Genomic DNA, 26,060 nt, shown 5'->3' with positions numbered 1-26,060 from the left:
TTTCGTGGGTGATTGTTCCTGTCTCTGTGTAGTGTTCACCAGATAGGCTGTAATAGGTTTCTCGTTCCGTTTGTTGTTTTTGTATATGTTATAGTTATTTCATGTTACGCTCTTCATTCATTAAAGTCATGAGTAACTACCACGCTGCATTTCGGTCCGACTCTCTTTCCACAAACGAAGAACGCCGTTACAGTTTAATTATGTTTTCCATCCAGTAGGTAGGCCTGAAAGTTTTTAGGCTAAATAACCCAATCAAAACGGAAAGCTCCTTGAAAATGGAAATAAGCCAGGCCTATTGAGCCACAATCAATTACGACCTATTGTATAAATAATAAACAAAAATTAATTAAACTTTTAAGAGATCAGATTTTTTGTAAATAAAAACTTTGCTACAATGACACAGTTATCTACACACCTCATTCCTTTCTTTTAGCACGTAGGAAGTATCCCATCATGCTTTTGGGATACGTGTCTTTTCAGATTCCACAATGAATCTTTAGTTGTGGACACTTGTCACGTTGGCATGAAGGATCGAGAGACAGGCGCAGGAATGCGTAATAGTTTTCTGAAATTAAGCCTAAATGACAGCGTGATGTGTAAGGGCACGGGAACGAAGACCAAACAAACACGTAACAAAACACAGGGTAGAAACCCAAAACAAAAGAGCGAGGAGTACCTCGAATAAATAACACGCGCACAATGATGAACACACGGGACGAGACACGTAATCATCTGCGCAATCCACAAGGGCACGAAAGACAAAACACACAGCACAGGCACTCACACACACCAACAGACATAGTAACAATAATCTACCGCCCAATGGAAACCAAAGGGCACATATATACAAGTACAATCAGTGGGAATAGGGGACAGGTGTGTGTAATGAAAGTTCTGGAGGGATCCATGACAACACTACATTACCTCACTCCCTCTCTTGGTCCTCCTCATCTGTGTAAGTCACCTTGATTTCACACCTGTGTGTTTACCAGTTTCTTTATGAACATATTTAGTGAACTCCATGACAGTAGCTAAAGCAAGGAGTTATAGGTAGCAGCACGCAAATGCATGCTGGGCCGGACATGCCCTGAGCTGGTGAACTGAGCGCTACTGGAGCGGTAATGGAGCGGAGGAGAAGAGCTCTGCACACCAGTCAAATTGGACACGCTCCGCTCCTCATTCCAGCTCTGCTCCTCACTCCAGCTCCACTCCACTCCTCTCTCCAGCTCCACTTCAGCTCCACTCCTCACTCCAGCTCCACTCCTCTCTCCAGCTCCACTCCACTCCTCACTCCAGCTCCACTCCTCTCTCCAGCTCCACTTCAGCTCCACTCCTCACTCCAGCTCCACTCCTCTCTCCAGCTCCACTCCACTCCTCACTCCAGCTCTACTCCTCTCTCCAGCTCCACTCCACTCCTCTATCCAGCTCCACTTCAGCTCCACTCCTCACTCCAGCTCCACTCCTCTCTCCAGCTCCACTCCACTCCTCACTCCAGCTCCACTCCAGCTCCACTCCTCTCTCCAGCTCCACTCCACTCCTCACTCCAGCTCCACTCCAGCTCCACTCCTCTCTCCAGCTCTGCTCCTCACTCCACTTCTCACTCCAGCTCCGCTTCTCACTCCCCTCCTCTCTCCAGCTCCGCTCCTCACTCCACTCTTCGCTCCACTCCTGTCTCCAGCTCCACTTCACTCACATCCTCTGACTCAAAGATACAACAGTCACTACCTCCACCCATACCATCTAACATGTTAGGCCTGGTTGAATCATCTGAAAGAAATGTTATAATATCTGTACATTACAATTCTACCTGTGATTACAAAAGTACAATGATTCATGTTTTGCTTAAGTTTAATATTATGAATCAGTGGTAGACTTTGCAAGTGCATGAAGAGGTCAACTGTACAAAAGTCATATGCCTGTTTGTTGAAACTATATTTTCAGTTCCTGTTGATACTATGTTCCAGTCTTACTTCTGCTAGCACATGATAGCAAATAGGAGGAAGAAGGATTGGGATAATAATAATAACCTGAACTCCGCCTAGCAGAAACATGTTATGTATTAGCAACTATTATTTATGAGTTTATGTTATATTAAAGTTAAGGGGCAACACCATCTTGAGAACTGAGTGTCTTGTTTGTAAATTGCTGTAAGTGTAAACTCCGGGTCTCAATCCTTATTAAACAACCTTTGAACCTCTGATCAAAGAAGTTTCCTGTGGTCACTTGTATAAACATAGGGCTGAATTCCCTTACAGGCCTGGTTGAATGATACAACAGTCACTACCTCCACCCATACCATCTAACATGTTAGGCCTGGTTGAATGATACAACACTACCTCCACCCATACCATCTAACATGTTAGGCCTGGTTGAGTGATACAACAGTCACTACCTCCACCCATACCATCTAACATGTTAGGCCTGGTTGAATGATACAACATGTTACCTGGTTGACCTCCACCCATACCATCTAACATGTTAGGCCTGGTTGAGTGATACAACAGTCACTATCTCCACCCATACCATCTAACATGTTAGGCCTGGTTGAATGATACAACAGTCACTACCTCCACCCATACCATCTAACATGTTAGGCCTGGTTGAGTGATACAACAGTCACTACCTCCACCCATACCATCTAACATGTTAGGCCTGGTTGAGTGATACAACAGTCACTACCTCCACCCATACCATCCATGTTAGGCCTGGTTGAGTGATACATACCATACTAACATGTTAGGCCTGGTTGAGTGATACAACAGTCACTACCTCCACCCATACCATCTAACATGTTAGGCCTGGTTGAGTGATACAACAGTCACTACCTCCACCCATACCATCTAACATGTTAGGCCTGGTTAGTGATACAACAGTCACTACCTCCACCCATACCATCTAACATGTTAGGCCTGGTTGAGTGATACAACAGTCACTACCTCCACCCATACCATCTAACATGTTAGGCCTGGTTGAGTGATACAACAGTCACTATACCCATACCATCTAACATGTTAGGCCTGGTTGAGTGATACAACAGTCACTATCTCCACCCATACCATCTAACATGTTAGGCCTGGTTGAGTGATACAACAGTCACTACCTCCACCCATACCATCTAACATGTTAGGCCTGGTTGAGTGATACAACAGTCACTACCTCCACCCATACCATCTAACATGTTAGGCCTGGTTGAGTGATACAACAGTCACTACCTCCACCCATACCATCTAACATGTTAACATGTTAGGCCTGGTTGAGTGATACAACAGTCACTACCTCCACCCATACCATCTAACATGTTAGGCCTGGTTGAGTGATACAACAGTCACTACCTCCACCCATACCATCTAACATGTTAGGCCTGGTTGAGTGATACAAACATGTTAGGCCTGGTTGAGTGATACAACTCCACCCATACCATCTAACATGTTAGGCCTGGTTGAGTGATACAACAGTCACTACCTCCACCCATACCATCTAACATGTTAGGCCTGGTTGACTACCTCCACCCATACCATCTAACATGTTAGGCCTGGTTGAGTGATACAACAGTCACTACCTCCACCCATACCATCTAACATGTTAGGCCTGGTTGAATGATACAACAGTCACTACCTCCACCCACCATCTAACATGTTAGGCCTGGTTGATGATACAACAGTCACTACCTCCACCCATCTAACATGTTAGGCCTGGTTGAATGATACAACAGTCACTACCTCCACCTGGTTGAATGATACAACAGTCACTACCTCCACCCATCTCTAACATGTTAGGCCTGGTTGAGTGATACAACAGGCACTACCTCCACCCATACCATCTAACATGTTAGGCCTGGTTGAGTGATACAACAGTCACTACCTCCACCCATACCATCTAACATGTTAGGCCTGGTTGAGTGATACAACAGTCACTACCTCCACCCATACCATCTAACATGTTAGGCCTGGTTGAGTGATACAACAGTCACTACCTCCACCCATACCATCTAACATGTTAGGCCTGGTTGAGTGATACAACAGTCACTACCTCCACCCATACCATCTAACATGTTAGGCATACCATCTAACATGTTAGGCCTGGTTGAATGATACAACAGTCACTACCTCCACCCATACCATCTAACATGTTAGGCCTGGTTGAGTGATACAACACTACCTCCACCCATACCATCTAACATGTTAGGCCTGGTTGATACCTCCACCCATACCATCTAACATGTTAGGCCTGGTTGAGTGATACAACAGTCACTACCTCCACCCATACCATCTAACATGTTAGGCCTGGTTGAATGATACAACAGTCACTACCTCCAACATGTTAGGCCTGGTTGAGTGATACAACAGTCACTACCATCCACCCATACCATCTAACATGTTAGGCCTGGTTGAGTGATACAACAGTCTACTACCTCCACCCATACCATCTAACATGTTAGGCCTGGTTGAGTGATACAACAGTACCTCCACCCATACCATCTAACATGTTAGGCCTGGTTGAATGATACAACAGTCACTACCTCCACCCATACCATCTAACATGTTAGGCCTGGTTGAATGATACAACACTACCTCCACCCATACCATCTAACATGTTAGGCCTGGTTGAGTGATACAACAGGCACTACCTCCACCCATCCATCTAACATGTTAGGCCTGGTTGAGTGATACAACAGTCACTACCTCCACCCATACCATCTAACATGTTAGGCCTGGTTGAGTGATACAACAGTCACTACCTCCACCCATACCATCTAACATGTTAGGCCTGGTTGAGTGATACAACAGTCACTACCTCCACCCATACCATCTAACATGTTAGGCCTGGTTAACATGTTAGGCCTGATACAACAGTCACTACCTCCACCCATACCATCTAACAACATGATTAGGCCTGTTAGGCCTGGTTGAATGATACAACAGTCACTACCTCCACCCATACCATCTAACATGTTAGGCCTGGTTGAGTGATACAACAGTCACTACCTCCACCCATACTATCTAACATGTTAGGCCTGGTTGAGTGATACAACAGGCACTACCTCCACCCATACCATCTAACATGTTAGGCCTGGTTGAATGATCCAAGAGTCCAAGTTAATCAGAATGATATATTCCAATTTGAGAAGGTAATAGAATGGAATAACATGTGATATAACATGAAACTGCCCGGTGACATCATCCAATCATTAAAACCCTGTGACTCATAACACAAAGGACAGAGAAATAAAAAGCCAGGCTATTGGATTAAAGTTTTCGGGTTATAATAAAAACCATTAGACAACATAAAAACAACAGGCTATCGGTGGGCACTAGTCCTGGGGGCTGCAACGGGCATTACACACTTTTGTTCTAGCCCAGCACTAAACCCTACTAGCTATAGCGAATCAAGGACACCGTTTCCCTCCAAGGCAACGTTGAAACATCTTTCAGTAGAAGTCTCCTGTCCAACAACTCAGCCACCAGATGAGAGGAGCTTACGTCAGACAAATGACTGTTATTGAGCTTGTTGATTTATGGAAGACCACATCTGAAAATAACCTTGTACAGGAAACCAAACCACATTCCCAAATCACATTAACAAGAACAGGACCTATAATATATAATATATGCCATTTAGCAGACGCTTTTATCCAAAGCGACTTACAGTCATGTGTGCATACATTCTACGTATGGGTGGTCCCGGGGATCGAACCCACTACCCTGGCGTTACAAGCGCCTTGCTCTACCAACTGAGCTACAGAAGGACCTCATTTAAGACCAGGACAGAGGACAGAGCATCCAGTCACTAAGGCTCTTGTGGAGAAGGTGAGTAGCTGAGAGGTGGAGGACGGAGGTCATTAATGTGTTAGTGTCACTAGGCTTTTCCACTATTACAGCAACCACATGGACAATTACAGAAACCAAATCAAATTGTATTGGTCACATGCGCCGAATACAACAGGTGTAGAATTCACAGTGAAATGCTTACTTACATAAACACCATAAAACACATTCCCAGAGTTACATGACCAAGGTTCCAGGTTGGCTTGGCCATTCCCAAAGTTACATGACCAAGGTTCCAGGTTGGCTTGGTCATTACCAAAGTTACATGACCAAGGTTCCAGGTTGGCTTGGCCATTCCCAAAGTTACATGACCAAGGTTCCAGGTTGGCTTGGCCATTCCCAAAGTTAATTGACCAAGGTTCCAGGTTGGCTTGGCCATTCCCAAAGTTACATGACCAAGGTTCCAGGTTGGCTTGGCCATTCCACCAAGTCCAGGCACAAATATTATAGTTGTATTTTATTTCCTCCAGGAGTAGTTAACTGAAAGCTGTGAGCCTGTTTAGTTATATCACCACAATAGTAGAGGTTTTACTAGACCAGCTGTACTGAGGAAAGGTGAAAGCCAACCAGAACCCTGACAGAAAAGGTTTCACGCAGCACTTGTTGGTTAAATAAACATTTTATTATGCTTTTCAAAATGAGATAAGATGGTATTTCATATATGGGTAGTAAGCTGAATTCTCTGTGAACACAACGTCACGTTTGCAGTCTGGCCCCAGACAGTGAAGGGTTAACACATTTCATATCATAATAATAAGATAGTATTTCCTACAGGGGGGAAGGTTGCTGAATTGTGTGAGCTTTAAAATGTTAATGGAGAGCCGTTCAGAGCCCAGACATTCAAGAGTTTACACAGCGCTCCTTGTTCAGGCTGAACAGCATCATGCCATAGCACTTAGCACCACACTAGGTTTGGTGTAAGAGAGACCAATCAGAGCAGGGCTTGCCCCCCCCCCCCGGAATGTTATCAGCTAACTAACTCAATTACCTTCAGCACTTAGAGCTCTGTCACAAGATTAAGCTCTTCACAGTGCCAACTCAATCAAGCACTTTGGCGAGGGGGAATAATTTGATGTTCTCTTTCATTGGGAGGAGGAATCATTTGTTCTTCTCTTTCATTCGGAGGAGGAATCATTTGTTCTTCTCTTTCAAGCCCTGCAGGTCCTATAGTGATGAGGTGGGCAGCCCTACAGGTACTATAGTGATGAGGTGGGCAGGTCCTATAGTGATGAGGTGGGCAGCCCTACAGGTCCTATAGTGATGAGGTGGGCAGCCCTACAGGTCCTATAGTGATGAGGTGGGCAGCCCTACAGGTCCTATAGTGATGAGGTGGGCAGGTCCTATAGTGATGAGGCGGGCAGCCCTACAGGTACTATAGTGATGAGGTGGGCAGCCCTACAGGTACTATAGTGATGAGGTGGGCAGCCCTACAGGTCCTATAGTGATGAGGTGGGCAGGTCCTATAGTGATGAGGCGGGCAGCCCTACAGGTACTATAGTGATGAGGTGGGCAGGTCCTATAGTGATGAGGTGGGCAGCCCTACAGGTACTATAGTGATGAGGTGGGCAGGTCCTATAGTGATGAGGTGGGCAGGTCCTATAGTGATGAGGTGGGCAGGTCCTATAGTGATGAGGTGGGCAGCCCTACTGGTCCTATAGTGATGAGGTGGGCAGCCCTACTGGTCCTATAGTGATGAGGTGGGCTGCCCTATAGGTCCTATAGTGATGAGGTGGGCAGCCCTACAGGTCCTATAGTGATGAGGTGAGCAGCCCTACAGGTCCTATAGTGATGAGGTGGGCAGGTCCTATAGTGATGAGGCGGGCAGCCCTACAGGTACTATAGTGATGAGGTGGGCAGGTACTATAGTGATGAGGTGGGCAGGTCCTATAGTGATGAGGTGGGCAGGTCCTATAGTGATGAGGTGGGCAGGTCCTATAGTGATGAGGTGGGCAGGTCCTATAGTGATGAGGTGGGCAGGTCCTATAGTGATGAGGTGGGCAGCCCTACAGGTACTATAGTGATGAGGTGGGCAGGTCCTATAGTGATGAGGTGGGCAGGTCCTATAGTGATGAGGTGGGCAGGTCCTATAGTGATGAGGTGGGCAGGTCCTATAGTGATGAGGTGGGCAGGTCCTATAGTGATGAGGTGGGCAGGTCCTATAGTGATGAGGTGGGCAGGTCCTATAGTGATGAGGTGGGCAGGTCCTATAGTGATGAGGTGGGCAGGTCCTATAGTGATGAGGTGGGCAGGTCCTATAGTGATGAGGTGGGCAGGTCCTATAGTGATGAGGTGGGCAGGTCCTATAGTGATGAGGTGGGCAGGTCCTATAGTGATGAGGTGGGCAGGTCCTATAGTGATGAGGTGGGCAGGTCCTATAGTGATGAGGTGGGCAGGTCCTATAGTGATGAGGTGGGCAGGTCCTATAGTGATGAGGTGGGCAGCCCTACAGGTCCTATAGTGATGAGGTGGGCAGGTCCTATAGTGATGAGGTGGGCAGGTCCTATAATGATGAGGTGGGAAGGTCATATAGTGCTGAGGTGGGCAGGTCCTATAGTGATGAGGTGGGTAGGTCCTATAGTGATGAGGTGGGCAGCCATACAGGTCCTATAGTGATGAGGTGGGCAGCCCTACAGGTCCTATATTGATGAGGTGGGCAGGTCCTATAGTGATGAGGTGCGCAGGTCCTATAGTGATGAGGTGGGCAGGTCCTATAGTGATGAGGTGGGCAGGTCCTATAGTGATGTGGTGGGCAGCCCTACAGGTCCTATAGTGATGAGGTGGGCAGGTCCTATAGTGATGAGGTGGGCAGGTCCTATAGTGATGAGGTGGGCAGGTCCTATAGTGATGAGGTGGGCAGGTCCTATAGTGATGAGGTGGGCAGGTCCTATAGTGATGAGGTGGGCAGGTCCTATAGTGATGAAGTGGGCAGGTCCTATAGTGATGAGGTGGGCAGGTCCTATAGTGATGAGGTGGGCAGGTCCTATAGTGATGTGGTGGGCAGCCCTACAGGTCCTATAGTGATGAGGTGGGCAGGTCCTATAGTGATGAGGTGGGCAGGTCCTATAGTGATGAGGTGGGCAGGTCCTATAGTGATGAGGTGGGCAGGTCCTATAGTGATGAGGTGGGCAGGTCCTATAGTGATGAGGTGGGCAGGTCCTATAGTGATGAAGTGGGCAGGTCCTATAGTGATGAGGTGGGCAGGTCCTATAGTGATGAGGTGGGCAGGTCCTATAGTGATGAGGTGGGCAGGTCCTATAGTGATGAGGTGGGCAGGTCCTATAGTGATGAGGTGGGCAGGTCCTATAGTGATGAGGTGGGCAGGTCCTATAGTGATGAGGTGGGCAGGTCCTATAGTGATGAGGTGGGCAGCCCTACAGGTCCTATAGTGATGAGGTGGGCAGGTCCTATAGTGATGAGGTGGGCAGGTCCTATAGTGATGAGGTGGGCAGGTCCTATAGTGATGAGGTGGGCAGGTCCTATAGTGATGAGGTGGGCAGGTCCTATAGTGATGAGGTGGGCAGGTCCTATAGTGATGAAGTGGGATCCTATAGTGATGAGGTGGGCAGGTCCTATAGTGATGAGGTGGGCAGGTCCTATAGTGATGAGGTGGGCAGGTCCTATAGTGATGAGGTGGGCAGGTCCTATAGTGATGAGGTGGGCAGGTCCTATAGTGATGAGGTGGGCAGGTCCTATAGTGATGAGGTGGGCAGCCCTACAGGTCCTATAGTGATGAGGTGGGCAGGTCCTATAGTGATGAGGTGGGCAGGTCCTATAGTGATGAGGTGGGCAGGTCCTATAGTGATGAGGTGGGCAGCCCAACATACAGATCCAAAAAGGGACTTTGTGGTTGTGGCAGTGAAACAACGCACAACTGCACATTGTGAATGTTGCAAACCACAATCTCAGAGGACAAAGGATAACGCCTCAATGGACACTGTGCTGTGCACACCCAGGACACGTGAATAGATAGTTTTGGGTAATGTAGTCTAGTGATAGTGTAGGGTAGACAGTGCATAGTGTAGTCTGCTTTAGACACAATGAGAGCAGGACTGTCATCAGGGAACATGGTTAGTCACAGTGACCTCAAGTCTACAACATCCGGTGTCAAAGTGGATCAGGCCAAAGTGACCATCTGGTCTCTTCAGCACGTCAGCCTGTGTGTGTGTGAGTTAATGAGGTCAGAGGTCAACTCCTGAATGTCAAAGATCACATCAAAGCCTTTTCCAAGAACACAGGAGGGCGGTCTAGGGTTGTCCAATTCTCCTCCTGGAGTTTCACTCCAACCCGAAACACTTTATTTGACTAATTAGCTGCTGGCCAGGACCTTGATTAGCTACACCAGCTGTGGTACATCACTATCACAGAACCAGAGTTGTAGAACCCTGATCGAGACACTAAAGGAGCCCCACATACTAGATTTGGTTTGCTTCTAGGAGAACTTGGCTAGGTGAAGCGAACGTCTGTGCCTTGCATACTGCCTTAAAAGACCTTGGCTTGTAATTCTGTAATATAAGACAACACCTCTCACCATAGGATGAATCTCACCCGGGACAGACTGAAGAAAGGTCCCAGTAACACTACTACTGTAGTACAGTACTGTTAGATACAGTGGTACTACTCACCATAGGATGAACCTCACCCGGGACAGACTGAAGAAATGTCCCAGTAACACTACTACTGTAGTACAGTACTGTTAGATACAATCAGTTACAGTGGTACTACTCACCATAGGATGAACCTCACCTGGGACAGACTGAAGAAAGGTCCCAGTAACACTACTACTGTAGTACAGTACTGTTAGATACAATCAGTTACAGTGGTACTACTCACCATAGGATGAGCCCAGTGATGACAGCGGTCCAGGAGACACAGCAGGAGTCAGGCCTCTTGGTCTCCTCCTCCTCCTCCTTCCTGCAGCAGCACACACTGGTCAGGTAGACAGACAGCAGCAGGAGGCTCAGGACTAGTCCAGCAGCTGATATACAGGCTAGGAAGAACAGAGACTGGGGGAGGGAGGGAGGGAGGGAGGGAGGGAGGGAGGGAGGGAGGGAGGAGGGAGGGAGGGAGGGAGGGAGGGAGGGAGGGAGGGAGGGAGGGAGGGAGGGAGGGAGGGAGAAACAGAGAGATGAGCATGTTATAATACATTTATTATTGACTAATAACAGGAATAATACAACTTCCACACTGAGAGAACTTATTTGCAAAGCACCATTTCTTCAGACAACCAGCATTTATTATCATGTCTTGTCCTGAGGTGATACAAGCCCTGTGATTGATTACTGTGTAGAGTGACCCCACTCTGACGGAAAGGAAGACACTGGAATCAAGTGAGTCTAATATGAAAAGATATACTGGGTCAAAAGTCACATTTGTTTCATCAGTCATCATCACTAGAAGGTCTCTGTGTGAAGCCAGAGATAGGGAGAGAGATAAGGGGAGGGAGAGATAGATGGGGGAGGGGAGCGAGACAGAGACAGAGACAGAGTCAGAGAGACAGAGAGAGAGAGAGAGCTGGGTGGAGGGGGTGGCTCGCTGAATACACCCCAGGATTGTATTCAGTAGGGTACAAAGTATTAAAAATACAAAAATTAACATGAAGGTTTCTCATTGGACAACATTTACATTTAAGTCATTTAGCAAGTCTTGGTATTCCTTCTCTGTGTTATCAGTTTGGTGTTTAATGAACATGACCTGGTGTTGCTGGTTTAAGAGATACCTGGGGTCTAATGAATATGACCTGGTGTTGGTGGTTTAAGAGTTACCTGGTGTTGCTGGTTTAAGAGATACCTGGTGTTGCTGGTTTAAGAGTTACCTGGTGTTGCTGGTTTAAGAGATACCTGGGGTCTAATGAATATGACCTGGTGTTGGTAGTTTAAGAGTTACCTGGTGTTGCTGGTTTAAGAGTTACCTGGTGTTGCTGGTTTAAGAGATACCTGGGGTCTAATGAATATGACCTGGTGTTGGTGGTTTAAGAGATACCTGGTGTTGGTGGTTTAAGAGATACCTGGGGTCTATTGGACTAATACTATTAACATGTGTCATTCAACAGACACTTTTATCCAAAGCAACTTACAGTCATGCTCACAGACATGCATCCATTTTACATATGGGTGGCCCCGGGTCTCTGACCCACAACCCTGGTGGTGTAAGCACCACTCTCTACCATCTGATCCACAACCCTGGTGGTGTAAGCACCACTCTCTACCATCTGATCCACAACCCTGGTGGTGTAAGCACCACTCTCTACCATCTGATCCACAACCCTGGTGGTGTAAGCTCCACCCTCTACCATCTGACCCACAACCCTGGTGGTGTAGCACCACTCTCTACCATCTGACCCACAACCCTGGTGGTGTAGCACCACTCTCTACCATCTGATCCACACAGGAGGTTCGGTGTTAGTGGAGGAAACAGTACTGATCAGAGGCTGCTGGAGTTTCAGCTCAATGTCAGGTGACAAAGCCGCCTCCCTCCAAAACAGTCTTGTGATGCCCTGACTGAGGTTACCCTCGGAGCATGAATGATGGACGGATGGCCAGGGTAGGAAAAGAGAGAGAGCGAGAGAGCAATGGAGCAAGCGAGAGAGAGAGAGAGCGAGAGAAATAGAGAGAAAGAGAGCGAGCAAGGGAGAGAGAGATGAGAGAGAGAGAGAGAGAGAGAGAGAGAGAGAGAGAGAGAGAGAGAGAGAGAGAGAGAGAGAGAGAGAGAGAGCGATGGAGCAAGCGAGAGAGAGAGAGCGAGAGAAATAGAGAGAAAGAGAGCGAGCAAGGGAGAGAGAAATGAGAGAGAGAGAGCAAGAGAGAGAGAGAAAGAGAGAGCAAGAGAGAGAGAGAGAGAGACAGAGAGGGGTATAGAAAGCAGAACATGGGGGGTCTACTGTAGCCATATGTCTTTGTTTTTGAGATTAGGTACGCCGGAAGTTGTTACCTTTCATTTAGATGAAAGGTGATGAAAGTGATCAAACATAGTGTACTACACAAGTACAACTACACACACAGCCATTTACACAAGTAGATCTACACACACAGCCATTTACACAAGTACAACTACACACACAGCCATTTACACAAGTACAACTACACACACAGCCATTTACACAAGTACAACTACACACAGCCATTTACACAAGTACAACTACACACAGCCATTTACGCAAGTACAACTACACACACAGCCATTTACACAAGTACAACTACACACACAGCCATTTACACAAGTACAACTACACACACAGCCATTTACACAAGTACAACGACACACAGCCATTTACACAAGTACAACTACACACAGCCATTTACACAAGTACAACTACACACAGCCATTTACACAAGTACAACTACACACAGCCATTTACACAAGTACAACTACACACAGCCATTTACACAAGTACAGCTACACACACAGCCATTTACACAAGTACAACTACACACACAGCCATTTACACAAGTACAACTACACACAGCCATTTACACAAGTACAACTACACACAGCCATTTACACAAGTACAACTACACACAGCCATTTACACAAGTACAACTACACACACAACCATTTACACAAGTAGATCTACACACAGCCATTTACACAAGTACAACTACACACATCCATTTACACAAGTACAACTACACACACAGCCATTTACACAAGTACAACTACACACAGCCATTTACACAAGTACAACTACACACAGCCATTTACACAAGTACAATGACACACAACCATTTACACAAGTACAACTACACACACAGCCATTTACAGAAGTACAACTACACACAGCCATTTACACAAGTACAACTACACACACAGCCATTTACACAAGTAGATCTACACACAGCCATTTACACAAGTACAACTACACACACAGCCATTTACACAAGTACAACGACACATAGCCATTTACACAAGTACAACGACACACAGCCATTTACACAAGTACAACTACACACAGCCATTTACACAAGTACAACTACACACACAGCCATTTACAGAAGTTGACAAAAGTTCAGCCCATGGTTACGAGTGTTGAGGAGTTCAAAATTCAAGAACTGAAATAAAAGCCAAGTGGAACCATGGGGTTTTGGCCAAATATGGTTGACTCTCAAATGGCACCCTATTCCCTATATAGTGCACTACTTTTGACTAGAGCCCTATGGGCCCATGTTGTTTCTCCACATCTCCTACCTGGCATGGTTTCATGACTCTAACAAGTTACTGTTTGTCTCCACAGAACCTTTGCTGATTCAATTTGACTGATCAAGTTATGAGTTCTGGCATCACGTTCTGACCACGGTCTTGACCAAGGTTTCAGATTCAGACAGGGCCGTGCAGAGGAAAGTCTCATGTAATATTTCTCATCCAACCAGCGTCTAAATCACTGTAACTACCTGTATTTGGGGCTCCCGTGTGGCAAAGTGGTCTAAGGCCCTGGTTCCATCCAGACTGTATCACAGTGGTCTAAGACCCTGGTTCCATTCCATCACAGTGGTCTAAGACCCTGGTTCCATTCCAGACTGTATCACAGTGGTCTTAGACCCTGGTTCCATTCAGACTGTATCACAGTGGTCTAAGGCCCTGGTTCCATCCAGACTGTACAGTGGTCTACAGTGGTCTAAGACCCTGGTTCCATTCAGACTGTATCACAGTGGTCTAAGACCCTGGTTCCATTCAGACTGTATCACAGTGGTCTAAGACCCTGGTTCCATTCAGACTGTATCACAGTGGTCTAAGACCCTGGTTCCATTCCAGACTGTATCACAGTGGTCTAAGACCCTGGTTCCATTCCATCACAGTGGTCTAAGACCCTGGTTCCATTCAGACTGTATCACAGTGGTCTAAGACCCTGGTTCCATTCCATCACAGTGGTCTAAGACCATGGTTCCATTCAGACTGTATCACAGTGGTCTAAGACCCTGGTTCCATTCAGACTGTATCACAGTGGTCTAAGACCCTGGTTCCATTCAGACTGTATCACAGTGGTCTAAGACCCTGGTTCCATTCCAGACTGTATCACAGTGGTCTAAGACCCTGGTTCCATTCCAGACTGTATCACAGTGGTCTAAGACCCTGGTTCCATTTAGACTGTATCACAGTGGTCTAAGACCCTGGTTCCATTCCATCACAGTGGTCTAAGACCCTGGTTCCATTCAAGACCCTGTTCCATCACAGTGGTCTAAGACCCTGGTTCCATTCAGACTGTATCACAGTGGTCTAAGACCCTGGTTCCATTCAGACTGTATCACAGTGGTCTAAGACCCTGGTTCCATTCCAGACTGTATCACAGTGGTCTAAGACCCTGGTTCCATTCAGACTGTATCACAGTGGTCTAAGACCCTGGTTCCATTCAGACTGTATCACAGTGGTCTAAGACCCTGGTTCCATTCCAGACTGTATCACAGTGGTCTAAGACCCTGGTTCCATTCCAGACTGTATCACAGTGGTCTAAGACCCTGGTTCCATTCAGACTGTATCACAGTGGTCTAAGACCCTGGTTCCATTCAGACTGTATCACAGTGGTCTAAGACCCTGGTTCCATTCAGACTGTATCACAGTGGTCTAAGACCCTGGTTCCATTCCAGACTGTATCACAGTGGTCTAAGACCCTGGTTCCATTCAGACTGTATCACAGTGGTCTAAGACCCTGGTTCCATTCAGACTGTATCACAGTGGTCTAAGACCCTGGTTCCATTCCAGACTGTATCACAGTGGTCTAAGACCCTGGTTCCATTCAGACTGTATCACAGTGGTCTAAGACCCTGGTTCCATTCAGACTGTATCACAGTGGTCTAAGACCCTGGTTCCATTCAGACTGTATCACAGTGGTCTAAGACCCTGGTTCCATTCCAGACTGTATCACAGTGGTCTAAGACCCTGGTTCCATTCAGACTGTATCACAGTGGTCTAAGACCCTGGTTCCATTCAGACTGTATCACAGTGGTCTAAGACCCTGGTTCCATTCCAGACTGTATCACAGTGGTCTAAGACCCTGGTTCCATTCAGACTGTATCACAGTGGTCTAAGACCCTGGTTCCATTCCATCACAGTGGTCTAAGACCCTGGTTCCATTCAGACTGTATCACAGTGGTCTAAGACCCTGGTTCCATTCAGACTGTATCACAGTGGTCTAAGACCCTGGTTCCATTCCAGACTGTATCACAGTGGTCTAAGACCCTGGTTCCATTCAGACTGTATCACAGTGGTCTAAGACCCTGGTTCCATTCAGACTGTATCACAGTGGTCTAAGACCCTGGTTCCATTCAGACTGTATCACAGTGGTCTAAGACCCTGGTTCCATTCCATCACAGTGGTCTAAGACCCTGGTTCCATTCAGACTGTATCACAGTGGTCTAAGACCCTGGTTCCATTCAGACTGTATCACAGTGGTCTAAGACCCTGGTTCCATTCCAGACTGTATCACAGTGGTCTAAGACCCTGGTTCCATTCAGACTGTATCACAGTGGTCTAAGACCCTGGTTCCATTCAGACTGTATCACAGTGGTCTAAGACCCTGGTTCCATTCCATCACAGTGGTCTAAGACCCTGGTTCCAGACCCTGTATCACAGTGGTCTAAGACCCTGGTTCCATTCAGACTGTATCACAGTGGTCTAAGACCCTGGTTCCATTCCATCACAGTGGTCTAAGACCCTGGTTCCATTCAGACTGTATCACAGTGGTCTAAGACCCTGGTTCCATTCCAGACTGTATCACAGTGGTCTAAGACCCTGGTTCCATTCAGACTGTATCACAGTGGTCTAAGACCCTGGTTCCATTCCATCACAGTGGTCTAAGACCCTGGTTCCATTCCAGACTGTATCACAGTGGTCTAAGACCCTGGTTCCATTCCAGACTGTATCACAGTGGTCTAAGACCCTGGTTCCATTCAGACTGTATCACAGTGGTCTAAGACCCTGGTTCCATTCAGACTGTATCACAGTGGTCTAAGACCCTGGTTCCATTCCAGACTGTATCACAGTGGTCTAAGACCCTGGTTCCATTCAGACTGTATCACAGTGGTCTAAGACCCTGGTTCCATTCCATCACAGTGGTCTAAGACCCTGGTTCCATTCCAGACTGTATCACAGTGGTCTAAGACCCTGGTTCCATTCAGACTGTATCACAGTGGTCTAAGACCCTGGTTCCATTCCAGACTGTATCACAGTGGTCTAAGACCCTGGTTCCATTCCACTGTATCACAGTGGTCTAAGACCCTGGTTCCATTCCAGACTGTATCACAGTGGTCTAAGACCCTGGTTCCATTCAGACATCACAGTGGTCTAAGACCCTGGTTCCATTCCATGGTTCCATTCACAGTGGTCTAAGACCCTGGTTCCATTCAGACTGTATCACAGTGGTCTAAGACCCTGGTTCCATTCCAGTGGTCTAAGACCCTGGTTCCATCACAGTGGTCTAAGACCCTGGTTCCATTCCATCACAGTGGTCTAAGACCCTGGTTCCATTTAGACTGTATCACAGTGGTCTAAGACCCTGGTTCCATTCCTGTATCACAGTGGTCTAAGACCCTGGTTCCATTCCTGTATCACAGTGGTCTCCTGGTTCCATTCCTGTATCACAGTGGTCTAAGACCCTGGTTCCATTCCAGACTGTATCACAGTGGTCTAAGACCCTGGTTCCATTCCTGTATCACAGTGGTCTAAGACCCTGGTTCCATTCAGACTGTTCCATCACAGTGGTCTAAGACCCTGGTTCCATTCCACTGTCACAGTGGTCTAAGACCCTGGTTCCATTCCATCACAGAAGACCCTGGTTCCATTCACAGTGGTCTAAGACCCTGGTTCCATTCCATCACAGTGGTCTAAGACCCTGGTTCCATTCCTGTATCACAGTGGTCTAAGACCCTGGTTCCATTCCAGACTGTATCACAGTGGTCTAAGACCCTGGTTCCATTCCAGACTGTTCCATCATCAGTGGTCTAAGACCCTGGTTCCATTCCAGACTGTCACAGTGGTCTAAGACCCTGGTTCCATTCCAGACTGTATCACAGTGGTCTAAGACCCTGGTTCCATCACAGTCCATTCCCCTGGTTCCATTCACATCACAGTGGTCTAAGACCCTGGTTCCATTCCATTCAGTATCACAGTGGTCTAAGACCCTGGTTCCATTCCATCACAGTGGTCTAAGACCCTGGTTCCATTCCATCACAGTGGTCTAAGACCCTGGTTCCATTCAGACTGTATCACAGTGGTCTAAGACCCTGGTTCCATTCCAGACTGTATCACAGTGGTCTAAGACCCTGGTTCCATTCCAGACTGTATCACAGTGGTCTAAGACCCTGGTTCCATTCCAGACTGTATCACAGTGGTCTAAGACCCTGGTTCCATTCCAGACTGTATCACAGTGGTCTTAGACCCTGGTTCCATTCCAGACTGTATCACAGTGGTCTAAAACCCTGGTTCCATTCCAGACTGTATCACAGTGGTCTAAGACCCTGGTTCCATTCCAGACTGTATCACAACCGGCCGTAATTGACAGTCCCATAGGGCGGTGCACAATTTGCCCAGCGTCATCGGTTTGGCCGGTGTAGGCCGTCATTGTTAACTGACTTGCCTAGTTCAACATAATAAATGTAACCATGTAAGTCATTGAGAACACAATCTCTTTCACACCAATGACGTGGAAAGTAAGATGAAACTGCTATTCAAACTCCTGTGGTAAACTCCTGGACCCAAACAAGAGTTCAACTGTACCAAGTCATTAAAGTGATCATATTCTGGGCTCTGTCCTCAATCCCACCTCTCCATCTGAAATGGTCCCGTTGGTCCAGAAGGATGTGCCAGCAGGAGGAAGGTCCACGTGGTTCAGAACTGCTTTGGAAGACAATCTGACAGTGTTACAAATCATGTAGTCTTTAATCACAGAGGACAGACTACGGTGTTACACATCATGTAGTCTTAATCACAGAGGACAGACTACGGTGTTACACATCATGTAGTCTTTAATCACAGACAGACTACGGTGTTACACATCATGTGGTCTTTAATCACAGAGGACAGACTACGGTGTTACACATCATGTAGTCTATAATCACAGAGGACAGACTACGGTGTTACACATCATGTAGTCTATAATCACAGAGGACAGACTACGCTGTTACTACTTACACAAACATACTAAACTCAGAGACAGACACACAGTCAGACAGAGAAGTGAATCTGTTAGCATCACACTGCCTCCATTGACGTGTCTATTCAGCAACACAGGTCAATATCACAATGTAAAGTAGTATAGAGGTACTACAACACACAACGGCAGCATTCACCAACAACCCCCACACAGAGAAGTGATGCTGCAATGTCACACAATCACCAGGCTGTGAACGATAACAGCTTAGAAGATGTGGTTTACAACATCAGAGTCAGTAAAGAGGTGTTTTATGACATGTTTATGACTCATTTCTTTCCCACCTGTTCACATCAAATGGAACTTTTGTGTTTAGCTTTGAGGTACACGGAGAGAAACTCCATCTGAAGTTATTTTCAAATAGGCACTTAAGAGATGCCAAAAACATTTAACATAACTCTACAATACATACAATTCACAAGACAAAATCTAATCAAGGCGACGCAAAACCAATTAAATGATTGCACAATACGTACATTCTAGAAAAACATCCACATTCCTCAGGAAGTAGTTCCCCAATCAATAGTTTAAATTGCAATTGGATGCTATGGGACTTTAATGAGGACCAGCCAACCTTTTTGATACAGGAAGCAGTGATGCATGTTAAAACTGTCGTTTGTGATGAAGCGAAGGGCGCTATGGTAGACGCCATTCACTGCCAGACTAGTGGCTGCTGTCTTCAATCTTGCACCCCTTCTGAAAAAACCTACACTGTGTCAACAACTACAGACCAGTATCCCTTCTTTCTATTCTCTCCAAAACTCTTGAACGTGCCGTCCTTGGCCAGCTCTCCCGCTATCTCTCTCTGAATGACCTTCTTGATCCAAATCAGTCAGGTTTCAAGACTAGTCATTCAACTGAGACTGCTCTTCTCTGTATCACGGAGGCGCTCCGCACTGCTAAAGCTAACTCTCTCGCCTCTGCTCTCATCCTTCTAGACCTATCGGCTGCCTTCGATACTGTGAACCATCAGATCCTCCTCTCCACCCTCTCCGAGTTGGGCAACTCCGGCGCGGCCCACGCTTGGATTGCGTCCTACCTGACAGGTCGCTCCTACCAGGTGGCGTGGCGAGAATCTGTCTCCTCACCACGCGCTCTCACCACTGGTGTCCCCCAGGGTTCTGTTCTAGGCCCTCTCCTATTCTCGCTATACACCAAGTCACTTGGCTCTGTCATAACCTCACATGGTCTCTCCTATCATTGCTATGCAGACGACACACAATTAATCTTCTCCTTTCCCCCTTCTGATGACCAGGTGGCGAATCGCATCTCTGCATGTCTGGCAGACATATCAGTGTGGATGACGGATCACCACCTCAAGCTGAACCTCGGCAAGACGGAGCTGCTCTTCCTCCCGGGGAAGGACTGCCCGTTCCATGATCTCGCCATCACGGTTGACCACTCCATTGTGTCCTCCTCCCAGAGCGCTAAGAACCTTGGCGTGATCCTGGACAACACCCTGTCGTTCTCAACTAACATCAAGGCGGTGGCCCGTTCCTGTAGGTTCATGCTCTACAATATCCGCAGAGTACGACCCTGCCTCACACAGGAAGCGGCGCAGGTCCTAATCCAGGCACTTGTCATCCCCCGTATGGATTACTGCAACTCGCTGTTGGCTGGGCTCCCTGCCTGTGCCATTAAACCCCTACAACTCATCCAGAACGCAGCAGCCCGTCTGGTGTTCAACCTTCCCAAGTTCTCTCACGTCACCCCGCTCCTCCGCTCTCTCCACTGGCTTCCAGTTGAAGCTCGCATCCGCTAAAGACCATGGTGCTTGCCTAGGAGCTGTGAGGGGAACGGCACCTCAGTAACTCCAGGCTCTGATCAGGCCCTACACCCAAACAAGGGCACTGCGTTCATCCACCTCTGGCCGGCTCGCCTCCCTACCACTGAGGAAGTACAGTTCCCGCTCAGCCCAGTCAAAACTGTTCGCTGCTCTGGCCCCCCAATGGTGGAACAAACTCCCTCACGACGCCAGGACAGCGGAGTCAATCACCACCTTCCGGAGACACCTGAAACTCCACCTCTTTAAGGAATACCTAGGATAGGATAAGTAATCCTTCTCACCCCCCCCCCTTTAAGATTTAGATGCACTATTGTAAAGTGACTGCTCTACTGGATGTCATAAGGTGAATGCACCAATTTGTAAGTCGCTCTGGATAAGAGCGTCTGCTAAATGACTTAAATGTAAATGTTATGTAGTGGTAACCAGTGTTATGTAGTGGTAACCAGTGTTATGTAGTGGTAACCAGTGTTGTGTAGTGGTAACCATTGTTATGTAGTGGTAACCAGTGTTATGTAGTGGTAGCCAGTGTTATGTAGTTATAGACAGTGCTATGTAGTGGTAACCAGTGTTATGTAGTGGTAACCAGTGTTATGTAGTGGTAACCAGTGTTATGTAGTGTTAACCAGTGTTATGTAGTGGTATCCAGTGTTATGTAGTGTTAACCAGTGTTATGTAGTGGTAACCAATGTTATGTAGTGTTAACCAGTGTTATGTAGTTATAGACAGTGTTATGTAGTGGTAACCAGTGTTATGTAGTGATAACCAGTGTTATGTAGTGGTAACCAGTGTTATGTAGTGGTAACCAGTGTTATGTAGTGGTAACCAGTGTTATGTAGTGGTAACCAGTGCTATGTAGTGGTAACCAGTGTTATGTAGTGGTAACCAGTGTTATGTAGTGGTAACCAGTGTTATGTAGTGTTAACCAGTGTTATGTAGTGGTAACCAGTGTTATGTAGTGTTAACCAGTGTTATGTAGTGGTAACCAGTGTTATGTAGTGGTAACCAGTGTTATGTAGTGGTAACCAGTGTTATGTAGTGGTAACCAGTGTTATGTATGTAATGTAGTGGTAACCAGTGTTATGTAGTGGTAACCAGTGTTATGTAGTGGTAACCAGTGTTATGTAGTGGTAACCAGTGTTATGTAGTGGTAACCAGTGTTATGTAGTGGTAACCTGTGTGCCCCTGATCTCTGATACTGTGGCTACGTTCCAGGACGTCTTTATGCAGTCACGCTGCACATCTCACAACACTGCTATGGTGTGTAATGTGGCTATTGACAGGGTAAACACCTCTCCTGGTGTAGTGAGATATGGGGCTGTTTCTAGCAAGTGTCCTGGAGCAGGAGTACTGATCTACATAGGATCAGTTTTGCCCCTTAGATCACAATGAATAGGATTACATGGACGAGGGGGGGGGGGTATACCGTAGTGTAGTGTATATCGTAGTCTGTACTCTGGGGAGGGGAGGGCTGATCCTAGATCAGCAATCCTATTGTGAGAAGCTTAACACATATTCATCTGTGTAGCACTACTGCAATAAAGGCAACCAGGAACGTGCCCATTCTCAGACACTGAAGCCTGGTAACAGACAACCAAACAGCCAGGTGGGCACTAGTTTGGCTACCAGTCTTTTTAGCTAACATTCCACTCCTTGCCACTAATTTGTCAAAGACAGGAGTGGAATGTAATGGCTTAACGGAGAAGGCAACCAGGCTAGATAGGCACACTCAGGACTTTGCAGCTGGAGATGTCAATACTAAAACGGATGTGATTTAATGTGATGATGTGTCCACTCTGCTCATATCTTCATTTTGCTATTGAACATGCCACAGTGATGATAGGAGAGAATAGAGAGAATAAAGTGTGTTCACTTCATTAAATGTTCAACTGTGCAGAGTTGGTGCTGATGGAAATATATCCTATAGCAATTTGGGAAATTCAAAGCAGGTAAGAAAATTCAAAACACTCTTCAGCTAAAGACAAATTATGTATTTAATTTTCCAAATAAATTGTTAAATCTTTGAACAACAAAGTCGTTTCAAATCATTTGTCTCGATATGTGGCCTGTCAGTGAAGGTCTTTCAGTGAGCCCTCTCTCTAGTCTAGAAGAGAAACGTGGCCGCGCTTTACGCGCAGCGGGTAGTCGGTACCAACCTGCTGGTAGCTCGCCTCCCCGGGTCTGAAGGTGTTATCAACGGGCTGGAAGGTGAAGTTGAAGTGGGGGAAATTGTGCAGCCAGTATGTCCACCATGGAGCGATATAGTCCAGCCGTGCCGTGGCCATTCCTTATTACAAAAAGTGCTTCTGGACCCTTAAAATCTCATTCGAGAACTCGAGACCCCGTCAGTATAGCCTTATCCTCGGTTCTGGACAAAAACAAATCATGAATCCGCGACTTCTTGTTGGAAAACACTTTACAATGTAGCGCAGGAGAATAAACAATACAAAACTACTTCCTTTGACTCTTTGCCCTCAGAACAAGGCGTAACAACAGCATTATCTCGGTATCTCCGTGGCCCCGTGTCGTGTTCTGCAGATAGACAGCTGTTTTAACTTCTCGGAGGCGCATTCACGGGTGAGCTCGTTCCAGTAAAAGCCGCTTTTTTTTCTGACTGGACCGCGCGCGCCGCGCACTCATCCAAGGCACGAGACTGACTGACGATAGCGCCCTTCAATACACAGTGCGTGACCGGTTTTAAACCATTTACAGCTGCGGTCAAGAAAGTATATCCTAGTGGAAAAGTATATGGCTACAGTGAAGACGATGCGGTTAATACATTCAGGTCAGGAAATTAAATATATAATGATGATGATGGTTTTAGAATAAAACCCATAGGCCATCTCATATCTGTAATAAAACTGCTGGTTATCAGAGCAGAATGTATCTCATGTAATCCGACGGCTAAAACTGGATAGAGCACTATAGTAGTGAACCATACATGAAAGGCTGTGGTTTGTGGTGTAGGTTCTGATAATGCCGGTAAGGCTGGCAAGCATTTGAACGGAGGCAACGCTAGGCCGTGCTACGTGGTCAATCTGTCGTCTGTATTGGCCGTGCTGTATTTACGGTGATAATTTTATTTTTATTTTTAACTAGGCAAGTCAGTTAGGAACAAATTCTTATTTACAATGACGCCTACCCCGGTCAAACCCAGAAGACGCGCGCTGGGCCAATTGTGCGCCACCCTATGAGACTCCCAATCACGGCCGGATGTGATACAGCCTGGATTCGAGGATTCGAACCAGGGACTGTAGTGACACCCCTAGAACTGAGTTGCAGTGCCTTAGACCACTGCGCCACTCGGGAGCCCGTAATAGGGACTCTACAGAAGTCAGGACCCTCATACTTCTTGCGCTTCGCGGAGCAGTTGTGAATGAAGTGAGTTTGCGTGTATACAGGACCTCCCGGCCGCCCGCATTGTCACAACATTTGGGAGGCTCGTGGCGATGCGGTACAGAGTTCAAGTTGGCCTCTGCAATAAGTTGCCTTTCAGTTACATTGGTTAATTTGACAAAATAATTGAATTCTGTTTCGCAGCCCATGTGGGAATTATTTAATTAACAGCCATGTCAGGACACAACAAAAAAAGGACATACATTGAAAAGAACCGAGGCTACTTCCATTTGATTTGGGTCCTAAAACGTTTCATGCGACACGCACCAGATGTTTGGTCTGCTAACTGCCAACCTCGTTGTAGTTACGGGGCATTCTGCTAACTGCCAACCTCGTTGTAGTTACGGGACATTCATGTGCTCATGGGGAAAGTGTAGTTACGGGACATTCATGTGCTCATGGGGAAAGTGTAGTTACGGGACATTCATGTGCTCATGGGGAAAAGTGGGAAACGCTGAAGTCGGAAGCAATAAATCCAACTCAATGAATGCACCAGTAGCCCATTCACCATTTATTTGACTATTTAAAAAGCCAATTCAACCCACATGTGGAAGCAATGCATTTAAAATCATGGAGGATAACACAAAGACACGTTGAACAAAGTATTTCCAGTGGGATCCTCTTGCAGGCCTGCTATATAAAATGACCATGGAGTAAAGTGTATGGATGCATGGATCATGTGTGTAGTGCTCATAGTACTAAGGTAAGTAGACTGTTACACACATGTTATCTGATGTGTGTTGGCGTGATGTTACTGAGAGGAACGTGCATGAATGACTAGGCCTGTGTTTGTGTATAGGCCTATCGCCGTGTCAGTGCGTCTTACTCCGTAGGGCACAGAGTAGATATTTCACAGAGTAGATATTTCACAGAGTAGATATTGCACAGAGTAGATAATGCAGAGAGTAGATATTGCACAGAGTAGATATTTCACAGAGTAGATATTGCACAGAGTAGATATTGTCATTTTCATGTGAGCTGTTTTACGGTCAGCTCAATGTAGGCTGATATCTAGGCTACCAGCCACTTGATTCATCTTGATAACTGATATTTTAAGATGCCTCCTGACATCAGTAACGGAATGCCTTATAGGTCTGCACCTGCTCTGGAATACATAGGAAGTCCCGGGAAACTACAGGTGTACTGTAGTATCTATCTATCTACTCTAATCCTCATTTGATTGGCTAGTGGGGAATCATTTTCACTTCACATTGGTAATCATATTATTAAAACATACACAAACATTTTCTGTGTTTCTGAGGTCAATGAGATCTGGCCCACCATTAGACCTTACAACAGAGCCAGAGAGAGAAAAAGTGTGTGTGAGAGAGAGACATAGTGAGAGAGAGGACAGACAGACAGACAGGTGTAGATGAAGCTTGACCTCTGGTGGAGATTAAAGAGAAGTGCAGCAAACAGATATGAGTTGATTAATGTCTCTCTTTTTCTCTCTTAGAGACTCTGACAAGGAGAGAATGAACCAGACGGTGGCAGCACAAGATAGCTCATGTAACCTAGTTAGGAGAGAGAGAGAGAGAGAGAGAGAGAGAGAGAGAGAGGGGAGAGAGAGAGAGAGAGAGAGAGAGAGAGAGAGAGAGGAGGGAGGAGAGAGAGGGACTGGAGGGAGAGAGGACTGGAGAGAGAGAGGACTGGAGAGAGAGAGAGAGGGAGAGAGAGAGAGAGAGAGAGAGAGAGAGAGAGGGGAGAGAGAGAGGAGAGAGAGAGAGAGACTGGAGGGAGAGAGGGAGAGAGAGAGAGGAGAGGGAGGAGAGGAGAGAGAGGACTGAGAGGGGAGAGAGAGAGGAGAGAGAGAGGAGGAGAGAGAGAGAGAGGGAGAGAGGGAGAGAGAGAGAGAGAGAGAGAGAGAGGGGAGAGAGGGGGAGAGAGAGGACTGGAGAGACTGAGAGAGAGAGAGGGGGAG

At 46.7% G+C, this 26,060-nt stretch overlaps 1 protein-coding gene across 1 annotated transcript in view; it reads right to left on the bottom strand.

The window, feature by feature from the left end:
• Positions 1-23,361, bottom strand: part of ttyh2l (tweety homolog 2, like) — an 85,951-nt gene extending 62,590 nt beyond the window's left edge. The window contains exons 1-2 of the mRNA XM_046306417.1: positions 22,900-23,361; positions 10,656-10,828 (exon numbers count right to left, since the gene is read on the bottom strand). Coding sequence (XP_046162373.1) covers positions 10,656-10,828; positions 22,900-23,028 — 302 coding nt within the window. The 5' untranslated portion in view covers positions 23,029-23,361. The remainder of the gene's footprint in view (positions 1-10,655; positions 10,829-22,899) is intronic.
• Between the last annotated feature and the right edge of the window lie 2,699 nt (positions 23,362-26,060).

This window comes from Oncorhynchus gorbuscha, linkage group LG16 (genome assembly GCF_021184085.1).
Source record: "Oncorhynchus gorbuscha isolate QuinsamMale2020 ecotype Even-year linkage group LG16, OgorEven_v1.0, whole genome shotgun sequence".
In the NCBI taxonomy this organism is placed as follows: domain Eukaryota; kingdom Metazoa; phylum Chordata; class Actinopteri; order Salmoniformes; family Salmonidae; genus Oncorhynchus; species Oncorhynchus gorbuscha.
The sequence above is the reverse complement of the archived record's forward strand: the minus strand, read 5'-3'. Positions and strand labels throughout refer to the sequence as shown.